Consider the following 13249-nt stretch of genomic DNA (forward strand, 5'->3'; position numbering starts at 1 on the left):
TATTTTTGACCCTGTATGTATAATTTTGGTCCTATGTTGATTACAGAAATGAATTAAAACTTGTGAACCAAATTCTTATTTTTTAAATTTATTTATGAAAGATGTATGTTGTACAATCATTCTGCTCCAGAAAAAGAAAAGTTCAAAGAAATTATTGAAAGCCCAATATTGCCATTACATTCATGTCCATGTCAATGTATGTAAACTTCTGACCGCAACTGTGTGTGCATATATATATATATCAAATATTTACAAAAATGTGAGAGGTGTACTCACTTTTGTGAGATTATATACATTATATATATATATATATATATATATATATATATATATATATATATATATATATATATATATAATCTCACTTTTGTAATCTCACTTTTGTGATTTTATATATATATATATATATATATATATATATATATATATATATATATATATATATATATATATATAATCTCACAAAAGTGAGTACACCCCTCACATTTTTGTAAATATTTGATTATATCTTTTCATGTGACAATACTGAAGAAATGACACTTTGCTACAATGTAAAGTAGTGAGTGTACAGCTTGTATAACAGTGTAAATTTGCTGTCCCCTCAAAATAACTCAACACACAGCCATTAATGTCTAAACTGCTGGCAACAAAAGTGAGTACACCCCTAAGTGAAAATGTCCAAATTGGGCCTAAAGTATCAATATTTTGTGTGGCCACCATTATTTTCCAGCACTGCCTTAACCCTCTTGGGCATGGAGTTCACCAGAGCTTCACAGGTTCCCATTGGAGTCCTCTTCCACTCCTCCATGACAACATCACAGAACTGGTGGATGTTAGAGACCTTGTGCTCCTCCACCTTCCGTTTGAGGATGCCCCACAGATGCTCAATATGGTTTAGGTCTGGAGACATGCTTGGCCATCACCTTCACCCTCAGCTTCTTTAGCAAGGCAGTGGTCGTCTTGGAGGTGTGTTTGGGGTCGTTATCATGCTGGAATACTGCATACTGATCATGCTCTGCTTCAGTATGTCACAGTACATGTTGGCATTCATGGTTTCTCACTGAACTGTAGCTCCTCAGTGCCGGCAGCACTCATGCAGCCCCAGACCATGACACTCCCACCACCATGCTTGACTGTAGGCAAGACACACTTGTCTTGTACTCCTCACCTGGTTGCTGCCACACACGCTTGACACCATCTGAACCAAACAAGTTTATCTTGGTCTCATCAGACCACAGAACATGGTTCCAGTAATCCATGTCCTTAGTCTGCTTGTCTTCAGCAAACTGTTTGTGGGCTTTCTTGTGCATCATCTTTAGAAGAGGCTTCCTTCTGGGATGACAGCCATGCAGACCAATTTGATGCAGTGTGCGGTGTATGGTCTGAGCACTGACAGGCTGACCCCCCCACCCCTTCAACCTCTGCAGCAATGCTGGCAGCAATCATATGTCTATTTCCGAAAGACAACCTCTGGATATGACGCTGAGCACCTGCGCTCAACTTCTTTGGTCGAGCATGGTGATGCATGTTCTGAGTGGAACCTGTCCTGTTAAACCACTGTATTCTCTTTTGTGAGATACAGCAACTCTGTATTGTATAGCATTTGGAACTGGAAAATAGTTCAGGGGGGATTTAAACACAAAATATCCCCCTAGCTATACCACTAGGAATCATTATAGATCAAAAGTTTGCTAGGGTAACTTGAGGTAAGGCCAATGATTTATAGGTCATTTGAAGTATTTTGTAATGAATTATGTAATGATTTTATACAGTTTAACCACACTATCTGGTTTTAGTAAGGACTCTGGCTGCTGCAGTCTGGGTTAGCTGAAATTTGATTGGCATTTACATGATAACTGTCATGTAACCAGAGAAGGAACTCTGAACTACAGTTCCCAGCAGCCACTACATCACAGTCACATGACCACCTGCACCTGAATCATATTCCTGGTAATGGAGCACTCGTGTATATATAGCCACAGCTTGCACTGCACTCTTGGTCTCACGTTTGTCTTTCTTTACCTTTGTCCCTGTTGACATGTTTTGTTCTTTGGTTTATGTTTAGTCTTTGCCACAGTGTTTTGCATTAAAGTCATAGTGTCTTTTGTATGTTTGTTTTGTTCTTTATTAAATGGTTGAAATTCTGCACTTGCATCCGTCTCAACCTCCATTCGTCTGACAATAACATTCGGGGAAGTCATATCAGATAATTAAACCTTCTAAACTCAGTGTATCGTCAAGAGTTCTATTTTGATCGTGTCTTAAAAATTCCCAAAGAAAGTAAGGATTTATAACTTAAATAAGATTTCTGAGTATCTCTCTAAAAAGAGTTTGCACTCCACCAATCCACAGTCAGATTGTGTACAAATGGAGTAAATTGAAGACCATTGTTACCCTCCCCAGGAGTGGTCGACCAACAAAGATCACTCCAAGAGCAAGATACGTAATAATCCACGAGGTCACAAAGGAACTCAGGGTAACTTCTAAGCAGCGAAAGGCCTCTTTCACAATGGCTAATGTTAATGTTCATGAGTCCACCATCAGGAGAACCCTAAACAACAATGGTGTGCATGGCAGGGTTGCAAGCAGAAATCAACTGCTCTCCAAAATAAACATTGCTGCCCATCTGCAATTTGCTAAAGATCACGTGGACAAGCCAAAAGGGTATTGGAAAAATGTTTTGTGGATTTATGAGACCAAAATACAATTTTTTTGTTTAAATGAGAAGCTTTATGGTTTTAGAAAGGAAAACACTGCATTCTAGCATAAGAGCCTTATTTCACACAAAGGATACTATCTGTGAAGCATGCTGGTGGTAGTATCATGGGTTGGGCCTGTTTTGCTGCATCTGGGCCAGGACAACTTGCCATCATTGATGGAAAAATTAATTCTGAAATTCCTAAAGGAAAATGTCAAGATATCTGTCTGTGAACTGAATCTCAGGAGAAAGTGGGTCATGCAGCAAGACAAGGATCAACACTTACCAGAAATGTTTAGTTGCAGTTATTACTGTACAAGAGGGTCATGCCAGATACTGAAAGCAAAGGTTCACATACTTTTGCCACTTACAGATATCTAATATTGGATCATTTTCCTCAATAAATAAATGTCCAAGTATAATATTTTTGTCTCATGGTTTATTGGGTTCTTTTATCTACTTTTAGGACTTTTGTCTAGGCCTGGTTAGCTTAGCAGCTCAAGGTTGTGTAGCTCTTCCCACAGTCCACCGTTTATTCCTCCTGAGCTTTATTCTTCAATGTTCAGCATTAAGTTGGCAATGATAGACATGTTTGCCAGTGCTTCATGTCTTTGAAGATCTTTAAAGAACATCTCTTTAAAGATTTTCCCAATTGGTGGAGTAAACATATAGCATGCACCGTATTTGTGTACCCGAAGTGGCCACTGCATGGTATCGCACCACCATCTTGGAAGTTTGTATGACCTGAAGTTAGGTTAAAACATGACTAACCCATTAGGAACTCAATAATGATAATTTCATTGCACTAAAAGGGCAATGGGTGTAAGAATATTTCCAAGACCTTGAACATTCCAAGAGAAACCATGGGGAGCATTACAGAAGATTAAAACCTGCCACAACATGGCACAGCAGCAAACCTGCCTGTCAGTGGGAGAAAACCTAATATTTTGAGAAAGGCCTTCTCATCAGGACAACAAAGAAAAACACCAGTGTTACTGCAAAAGACTTACAGGATGACCTGATGAAGTCTGGGCCAAATGTGTCAGTGGAAACCATAAAAAGATCACTTAACAACCAAGGACTTCACGGGGCGGCTGTGCCTCAGGTGGTAGAGCGGGTTGTCCACTAACCGTAGGGTTGGCGGTTCGATTCCCGGCCCGCGTGACTCCACATGCCGAAGTGTCCTTGGGCAAGACACTGAACCCCAAGTTGCTCCCGATGGCAAGTTAGTGCCTTGCATGGCAGCTCTGCTACCATTGGTGAGTGTGTCTGAGTGTGTGTGTGTGAATGGGTGAATGAGACACAGTGTAAAGCACTTTGGATAAAAGCGCTATATAAATGCGCCATTTACCATTTAGTTCATGGCCAGACTCCATGACGCACACCATTCTTGACAAAGAAGCACAAGAAAGATCGACTGGAATATGCCAGAAGAAATTTGGATAGGCCTGCAGAGTTCTGGGACACAGTTAAATGAAGTGACAAAGCAAAACTGAAACTGTTTGGCCATATGGATCAGTGTTTTTTTCCGGCAATCTTGAGCTGGCAATATTGATCGTGTGATGAGCATCATGGATTTACAGAAATACCAAGCCATTTTGAGGAGGAATGCTATGCCTTCTGTGGTGAACTTAAACCTTGGTGACAATTGGATTCTCAAGACAAAGCTTGGTTAAGGAATCCTGGAATTCCACTCCTGGAATGTCCTGGAGTGGCCTTCTCAGTCTCTAGATTTAAATCCCATAGAAAGTCTTTGGATTTCTATCATGGATTCAATGCTTATAGAAATATGTACCTTTCTAAACTACTCTTTTTTGTTCATTCATATCTATTTAAACCATCTCAGCACCAGCTCCAAACACTGGAATGCATACAGTCATGTAAAAAAATAAGTATATCCCAAGGAAATTGTTGGCTTCTTTGACATATTTGGACAAGCAAACAAAGTAGTGACAAAACAGTGCTTTATAATGAAGTTGATATACTTGAATGAAACCACAAGGAAGATTTTTCAATAAATTATTCTAATCTAATAAATTCTAATAATTTCTTTTTGTGGAAAAAGTAAGTACACCCTTGGTCTCAGACACCAGTATTGCCCCTTTTAGGACCCTTTATCTCCATTGCACAACACTGAAACATTCCACAGAAAAGCCACTGCTTTTATATGACATTATGTACAACATAGTGGTGAATACTTACTCAATAGTGTATGGACCCAGAGGATCCATTTTTTTGCTATACAGTCTTCTTTTTCATTATTAGGGTTCAAGCCCCAAAGGGTCAATGACCCCTGTTGTTTTCATTAGTTTTCTTATGATTAGACGTCAAGCCCCAAAGGGGCGAAGACCCCTATTGTTTTCTTCTTCATCTTCATCTTCTTCTTCCGCTCTTTCAGCCCATAGAATCGCTTGATGGAAAGTTATGAAATTTGGCACACAGATAGAGGACAGTCTGTTGTGTTAGCACAGCAAATTAGAGTCTCTATTTCAATCCCTCTAGCATCACCAACTGTCCAAATTTGCACTCACATTTATATTAATAGCTTTTGAAACATGAATCCTAGAAACAAAATTATTTTTTCCTCTGATTCCTTGGCTCAAGACGATTCGAGCTGACCCTGTGACATTTTTCTGCCACTTTGAATTTTCTGAAAAACATACTTTTCCGAACTCATCCTAGGCCGTTTGTCCGATTTGCACGAAAATTGGTCAGCGCCATCTAGAGAGATGTACGACAAAAATGTATTCACAGAATTTTGATAAACCATACCATTTTTGAAATGCACTTCAACGAATTTGACAGCAAGCATGCCAAAATGGACATGAGGGTATATCTTTGTAATGCTTTGAGGAGTTGTGAAAAAACTTGGTACTTTTCATCTGCATTAGGCCCTGAGCTTACCTCCAGTGTTTTGGAACAGCACCACCTAATGGTCACGAGGTATGAAAAAAGCATATTTTTGCTTATAACTTCTGGACAGTTTGTCATAAAATCAACAAACAAGATGTCATTAGATTCAGTGTGGCATACCGAGTCAAACAATATGAAAAATTCCTATGTCGGCCATTTTGGATGTTGGCCATTTTGAATTTAGCCATGAAGTGCTGTATTTTACAAACGACTTGACATACCGTTATGAAACTTGGTTTTTGTCTTTGGCACAATGTTTTTGAAGGGACTCAAAAAGTTTTGGGACAATGCCACCTTGTGGTCAAAAATTCAAAAGCTATTCCTAATATGCTAATAGCTATTGACTCCTTTTGCCTACTATCATAAGACTGGTCTTGATCCATGGTTCATGTTGAGAACAATGATACCAATTCAGTCATGTTTGAGCAAACTTCCTGTCCACTATTTTTAAGTGTTTTGAAAACCTACTTTTTCAAACTCCTCCTTTTCGATTTGCATGAAAATTAGCCTGCATCATCTAGAGGCACTCACAACATAAATATATTCACAGAATTTTGAGAAACCATACCATTTTCGAAAGGCGCTTTAACGAATTTGAAGAACACGCAAAATTGAACTTGAGGCTGTATCTCCGCAACGCTTTGAGGGATTGTGATGAAACTTGGTAAGGTTTATAATCATTATGCCCAGAGGTGATCTGAAGAGATTTGGCCCACTGCCCCCTACTGGTCAGGAGATAGCAAAAACAGCTTTTTTGACTTATAACTCTTGAACGCTTTCTTGCGTGATAACCATCATGCCCAGATGCTACCTGAGCAGTTTCAGAAAAGCATCACATACAAAATTTCTAAGCAGTAGCTATTTTTAGTTATTTTTCAAATAAATGTTTTTTTTTTATGATTGAAAGTTTACATTTTCTAACTCCCCATATGGTAATAAGCTGGCACACTGATAAACGAGAGTCGGATCATTAAACACAGCAATTTTGGCATCTAACTCAATCCCTCTAGCACCACCTACTGTCCAAAGTTGCACTTACATTTATGTTGATCATGCAGCTATATTATTGTTATTATTATTATTATTATTATTGTTGTTGTTGTTGTTGTTGTCATTAAAAATAATTAAAAAATGAATTGTGCAGACAAAAGCATTTGTCAATCCTGATCTTTAAATAATTTGCATAATATGAGAAACCTGATTTTTCAAACTAGTCCCTAGGTTTTTGTATAATCATTATAAAGTCGGTGCTATAATGCTCAAAGCTGTCCAAAAACTAGAAGGCCACTATACACCAAAAACAATCCTTCCAAACTTAATGATTTCAAGGGTGCTCAGTGCTCATGCAAATAATAGGAATGTTCTTAATGGACACATCTCCAACCCTGGCTGTGTCGTGATAGTTTGTCCATGAAAACCATGAACAGGAGTGAAGACACAAATCATTGAAACTAGCACCTATCTTAAATGATTTTGACCTACCTTAAATGAGAATGCCATTCTAAATGCACCCATACAGATCCCAGACTGCACAAAGTAGCAACCCCGAAGCCATGTAGTCTGCATTACCTCTTACCAAAAATGATGTTGAGACAGTAAACTAAAGAGCTGGTCCACACTTCCACTGCCTGACTGGAACATTCTTTGCTCCTCCTGAATCCCAGGTTCAACTATTGAATGGAGTCTCTGCTTCAGAAACATGGCATAGACTTTTTTTGGAGACTGCGAAGTGTGAACTCCTTGCTAGCCGAAAGGCATAGCTCCAGATCACCAAGCAATATTGACTATTGACCATTACCTTGTTCAATCCACCCCAGCAGCCTTACCACTATAGGATTTTAACTGCCATATAAACTTCAACCTCCAAGATGGACTCAAAAGACCAGAGATTTCTGGCAGTGCCTCTTTAAGGGAGCACATGTACACTGGCTTAAGGTGATCCCTAAAATACCCCTTTTATTGCTCAACAGCACTGGTGTCCACCAGTGCATCCTAGGCTTTCCGCAATGACAGGCACTGATTCTTACTTATGGCTCTACGATTGAGAACAAGAACATGGTTAATGTCCCCAATCTCACCCAGTGCAAAGGTGAAGGCCTTTCCAAGATGAGAGTTAAATTTGTCTCTCTCAATAAAACACTCATGTAAACTCAATAGACACTCCAAAACAACCTGGAAGGCTGGTGGGTACCCTCTAAGGCACCCTCTAAGACAACTGCTAGAAGGTGGCACCTTCTAAGACAACTGCTCCAAGAAGGTGAATAATTCCAAATTGAAATATTCCAACATTCTACCTCACGTCTTTAACATACAGTATATTCCTTTTTTTGTTGACTGTGAAGACAGTGAAAGGTGTTAAAGGTGTTGTAGGTTCTAAAGCTAATAAATGTAAAGCCACACTCTCATGCATTTTATAAATTTTCCTTCTTAAATTTCTCAACTTTCCATCCAGACTTATAATTAAACATCAGTAAATACGGTATATCAGTAAATTATTATTGATCACTATCAACATAAAATGGCACAATACATTGTAATAAGATTATTGGTCATATCCCTTCTAGACACTAAGATATATTGAATGATAACTATTATGAATGAATCAGCAAAAAGCTCTGTTCAAGACAAAATATTATTCTGCTGAGATTCATGGACAATAATAAAATATCCTATGGTAGTAATTGGAATATGTTGACTACTTGCAAAGGTGTGCTTGGACTGCTGATTGCCACTTCTGGCTATATTTTATTATTTATTTTCTTCTATTAATTATTCTTGCTTCATGGTTCTGTTATCTATTACAATAACTTGCTTTATTTGAAGCATGTTTTGCTAAGAAATTTGACATTTTTAAAATCACTATATTAAATATGCTATATAAATAAAAAATAACATTTACATGTACTACTGTCAAAATTAAAAAAAAAAAAAAAAAAGTATTATATAATTATAACATGCAGTGCTGACCTTGAACTGCAAGATGTATCCTGGTTGGACAATTAGCTCTTGAGTAGCCAAGATATTGTAGGTTCCATCATGGTTTTTGTTGGACCAGTAAAGATGGAAAGAAGGATTGCCACAAAAACCAGCTGTTCGCACACCATTTGGATAGAAACTCCAGCTTTCTTCATGAGATATACCCTCTGAGGGTTTGTTGAGTGATGAGAGTGTTGAGAGAAAGAGAGAGAGAGAGAGAGAGAGAGAGAGAGAGAGAGAGAGAGAGAAATATGGTTATTTAATAAATATATAGGCACATGTATTTTTCTTATGGCATAATATTGATCAGAAAACTTATTTCTACATGCTTTAATTTTTTTGTTCTTTATGTTTTCATGTGGATGGTTAAGAAGCTGTGTGGCTTTCCAAATCAACCTACAGTGCTGTGAAAAAGTATCTGCCTTTTATTTGATTTATTCTTTATTCTGTTTTTGTGTACATCTCATACTAAATAGTTTTAGATCTTCAAACAAAATACAAAAGCAACCTGAGTAAACATGCAATACAGTTTTTTATTTTATTTTACTGAAGCAAAAAATGTTATCCAACACCTATCACCAATGTGAAAAACTAATTGCCCCCTTAAACTTAAAATTGGGTTGTGCCACCTTTAGCAGCAATAACTGCAACCAAATGCTTCCAATAACTGGAAATAAGTCTTTCACTTACTTCTAGGTCTATAATTTACTCCTATGCTTTGGATCACTGTCTTGCTGCATAATCCAGTTGCGCTTGAGTTTCAACTTATGGACTGAAGACCGGACATTCTCCTTTAGGATTTTCTGATAGAAAGCAGAATTATTCCTCAATTATTGCATGTTGCCCAGGCCCTGAAGCAGCAAACCATTCCCACACCATCACACTTCCACCACCATGCTTGACTGTAGGTATGATGATCTTTTTGTAGAATTCTGTGTTTGGTTTACACCAGATGTAACAAGACTCCTGTCTTCCAAACAGTTGACTCATCAGTCCACAGAACATTCTTCCAAAAGGTTTGAGGATCATCAAAGTGTGTTTTGACAAAATTCAGATGAGCATTAATGTTCTTCTGGGTTAGCAGAATGTACTTCGGAAGTGCCTGGCACTCAGGCCAAAAGGTGGCAAGCAGGTGTGGAGTGGTAATCACGCTGTTCAGTTTTTCACTTTTGTATACCTTGTTCCATCATTTAAATGAAGATGACGGTATTTTTTATATAGCAGTAGTTATTTTACACAAGACCATTATGAAAGCGAACATTTTGGTTTTGGTAAGAGTGTTTTATATATGCCAATATACCGCCTGTGAATTACATGCTCAATTGAGCATGATGAGCGAAATGGAAGGAAGCGAAGGCAGTTAAGTGACTTGCTAATTATAGTGTTATGTCTCCTTATGTCAGGAGACATACATCAGTGCCCTGGTCCTGTTTTAAGTCACAATAAAGATGTTAGGATGGGGAACTCAGTTGTGAAAATCCCTACTCTGGCTGTTGAGCATGGTCAGCATTTGGAAAATCACTGCCGAGTGGAGTGCTACAGTGGATGAGTGGAAAGAAACTTCACTGTTATGAGTCAAGGGATTTAATTTGAATGGAAAACTGGATACAGGATACTTTTTAACATCAAATAAACCCGGGAGGATACAGAGGATTCCAGGATTAGGGGAACCAGAGGTGGAAGATGGTGGACTACAGCGTGAACAACTGGACTGTAAGATCTATTTGTGTTTCAAAGGGACTGCCCATGGTTCATCTCAACATTCGGAGTCTGCTCCCCAAGATAAGTGAAAATGTGCCTTTTTTTAGTTGCAGTGAAACCTGGCTGGATGACTCCATGTTGGATTCAGAGATAGATATAGCCAACTATAGTCTGACAAGGAGAGACCAAAATCATAAAGGAGGAAGTGTATGTGCCTATATTAGATCAGTTCTGATGTTGAAGGAGAGAAAAGACTTGGACAACGCTGCAGTTGAAGCAGTCTGGTTGGAAATGTTTATACCCAAGAGTAAGTACATTTTACTGGGAATTTGTTATGGTACTCCAGATTGGAATGATTTTTCTGAGACAGTGGAAGAGTCTTTAATTGGATCTAAGTACAACATAGGTCAAGAGAATATTATTCTTGGGGATTTAAATACGGATATGTATAAAAAGGATTCTACATATTAAACATTTTAGTTCTTTTCGTAACTCATATGCTTTGAAAGATTATTTTTGATCCAACTAGAATTACTCCTAAAACCCAAACTATTATTGACATTACATTGGTATCGGATTACACTAAGAAAGTAAGTGGTGTTTTGGATTCTGGTATTAGTGATCATTGTGTAATTTACCTAACTAGAAAAATAAGGAGAGATACTATTAGGTGCCATAATACAGTAAAAATTAGATCTCTTAAGAAATATAGACCATAAGTATTTATGGAGGAATTGAATAAGGTTGATTGGGCAGTGGTGATGCAGTGTGATAATGTGGAGATGGCCTGGGATAGGTTCAAGTGGAATTTTTTAGAAGTATTGGATAAAGTGGCTCCCTCTAAAAAAAAATAAGAATTAAGCAAATGACTGAACCTTGGATGACAAATAATTAAGGTAATAAAGGTTTGTAATGATAGTTTTAATGTATTTAAAAGGGACAGGAATGATTCTAACTTTGAACAGTTAAAGATTAAAAGAAATGAGGTAAGAAATAAGATAAAAGAAGCCAAAATATTTATTTAAGAACAAGATTAGCAAAATCAGGCAGGATACAAAAAAATTATGGAGAGTTTTGAGTGATTTGAGAGTTTTGACACAGTTGGTTATGCTACTTTGCTTTCAAAAGTTAAAGCAATGGGGTTTACTGAAAAGGCATGTGAGCGGATCCAGTCTTACCTTGCAAATAGAGGTCAAATGGTTGACTTTTAATGGTGTGTTCTCTGCTTGTTTACCTATTTCATGTGGCGTTCCGCAGGGGAGTATTTTAGGATCATTACTTTTTTATTGTATATTAATGACTTAAAAATCGCCTGTTCCAACTTTTATTACATGCTGATGATGCAACAATAATTGTTTTTCATGATTAGCAAGAAATTGTTGAAGCCGAGCAAAGCAGAGAGATTGAAATGGTTTCTAAATGGTTTATAGACAATAGGCTCTCTTTGCATCTGGGGAAAACTGAGTCTATATTATTTGGTTTGAGTGCTAAAGTAAAACAAAAAGTTCTAGGTTAGAAATGAAGGTTGGGGATATGATTATCATCTCTAAACAAGAAGTGAAGTACCTGGGATGTGTAAATTGACAGGATACAATACAGTTGTCATGAAATCAGAGAAAGAACTCTGAACTATAGTTCTCAGCAGCCACTGCATCATAGTCACATGACCACCTGCACCTGAATCACGTTTCTGTTAACGAGCACTCATGTATACAGCCACAGTCTGCACTGCATTCCTTGTCTTACATTTGTCTTTCTTTGCCTTTGTCCCTGTGTTTTGTTCTTTGGTTTATGTTTAGTCTTTTCCTCAGTGTTTTGCCTCCAAGTCATTGTGTTTTTTTGTAGTTTGTTTGGTTCTTTATTAAACGTGTATATTCTGCACTTGAATCTGTTTCAACCTCCATATCGTGACAACAGTGCCCTCGAATAATATTGGAACCCTTGGTAAATATGAGCAAGAAGGCTGTGAAAAATTGTCTGAATTGTTTAACTTTTTAATCTTTTGTTAAAAACATTCACAAATATACTCTGCCTCATGGATACAATTGCAAACAATACACAAGTTTATAAAAATATATATATTTGATAAGTACACAAGTGCAACAATTACTGACCCCTTTTAGTCAATACTTTGTGCTATCTCCCTTTGCCAAGATAACAGCTCTGAGTCTTCTCCTATAATGCCTGATGGGGTTGGAAAATATATGGCAATGGATCTGAGACCATTCCTCCATCCAGGCAATCATGATGCCATGTATCCTAACAAAATTTCCAGGTCCTCTGACAGAAAAAACAACCCCAAAACATTTAAGAGTCACCACCATATTTAACCGTGGGCATGATGTACTTTTCTACATGGCCACCTCTCTGTGCGTGCCAAAACCATTTCTGGTATTTATTGCCAAAAAGCTCTATTTTGGTTTCATCTGAACATAGAATCCGATCACATTTTAAGTTCTAGTAGTGTCTGGTAAGCTGAAGATGCTTGAGATTGTTTTTGGATGAGAGTACAGGCTTGTTTCTGGAAACCCTTCCAAACAACGTGTCATGATGTAGGTGACTTCGCATTGTAGTTCTGGAGACTTTCTGACCCCAAGACACAACTAACTTCTGCAATTCTCCAGCTGTGATCCTTGGAGATTTTTTGGCCATTCTCTTCATCCTCTTAACAGTGCATTGAGACAACACAGACACACGTCCAATTTCAGGTTGATTAATAACATTTCCAGTTGATTGGAACTTGTTAATTATTGCCCTGATGGTGGAAAAGCATTTTCAATGCTTGTGTTATTTTCTTATAGCCACTTCCCATTTTGTGAAGCTCAATAACCTTTTGTCGCACATCACAGCTACAGTGCATCCAGAAAGTATTCACAGTGCTTCACTTTTTCCACATTTTGTTATGTTACAGCCTTACTCCAAAATGGATTAAATTCATTATTTTCCTCAAAATTCTATAAA

The 13249-nt window shown here is 37.7% G+C and overlaps 1 protein-coding gene across 1 annotated transcript in view; it reads right to left on the reverse strand.

Moving 5' to 3' along the window:
- reln (reelin) overlaps positions 1–13249 on the reverse strand; it is a 633795-nt gene that overhangs the window by 115894 nt on the left and 504652 nt on the right. Inside the window, exon 57 of the mRNA XM_053623241.1 lies at positions 8579–8754. Within this exon, the coding sequence (XP_053479216.1) occupies positions 8579–8754 (176 nt within the window). The remainder of the gene's footprint in view (positions 1–8578; positions 8755–13249) is intronic.

The sequence above is a fragment of the Ictalurus furcatus genome, chromosome 4, assembly GCF_023375685.1.
Source record: "Ictalurus furcatus strain D&B chromosome 4, Billie_1.0, whole genome shotgun sequence".
In the NCBI taxonomy this organism is placed as follows: Eukaryota; Metazoa; Chordata; class Actinopteri; order Siluriformes; family Ictaluridae; genus Ictalurus; species Ictalurus furcatus.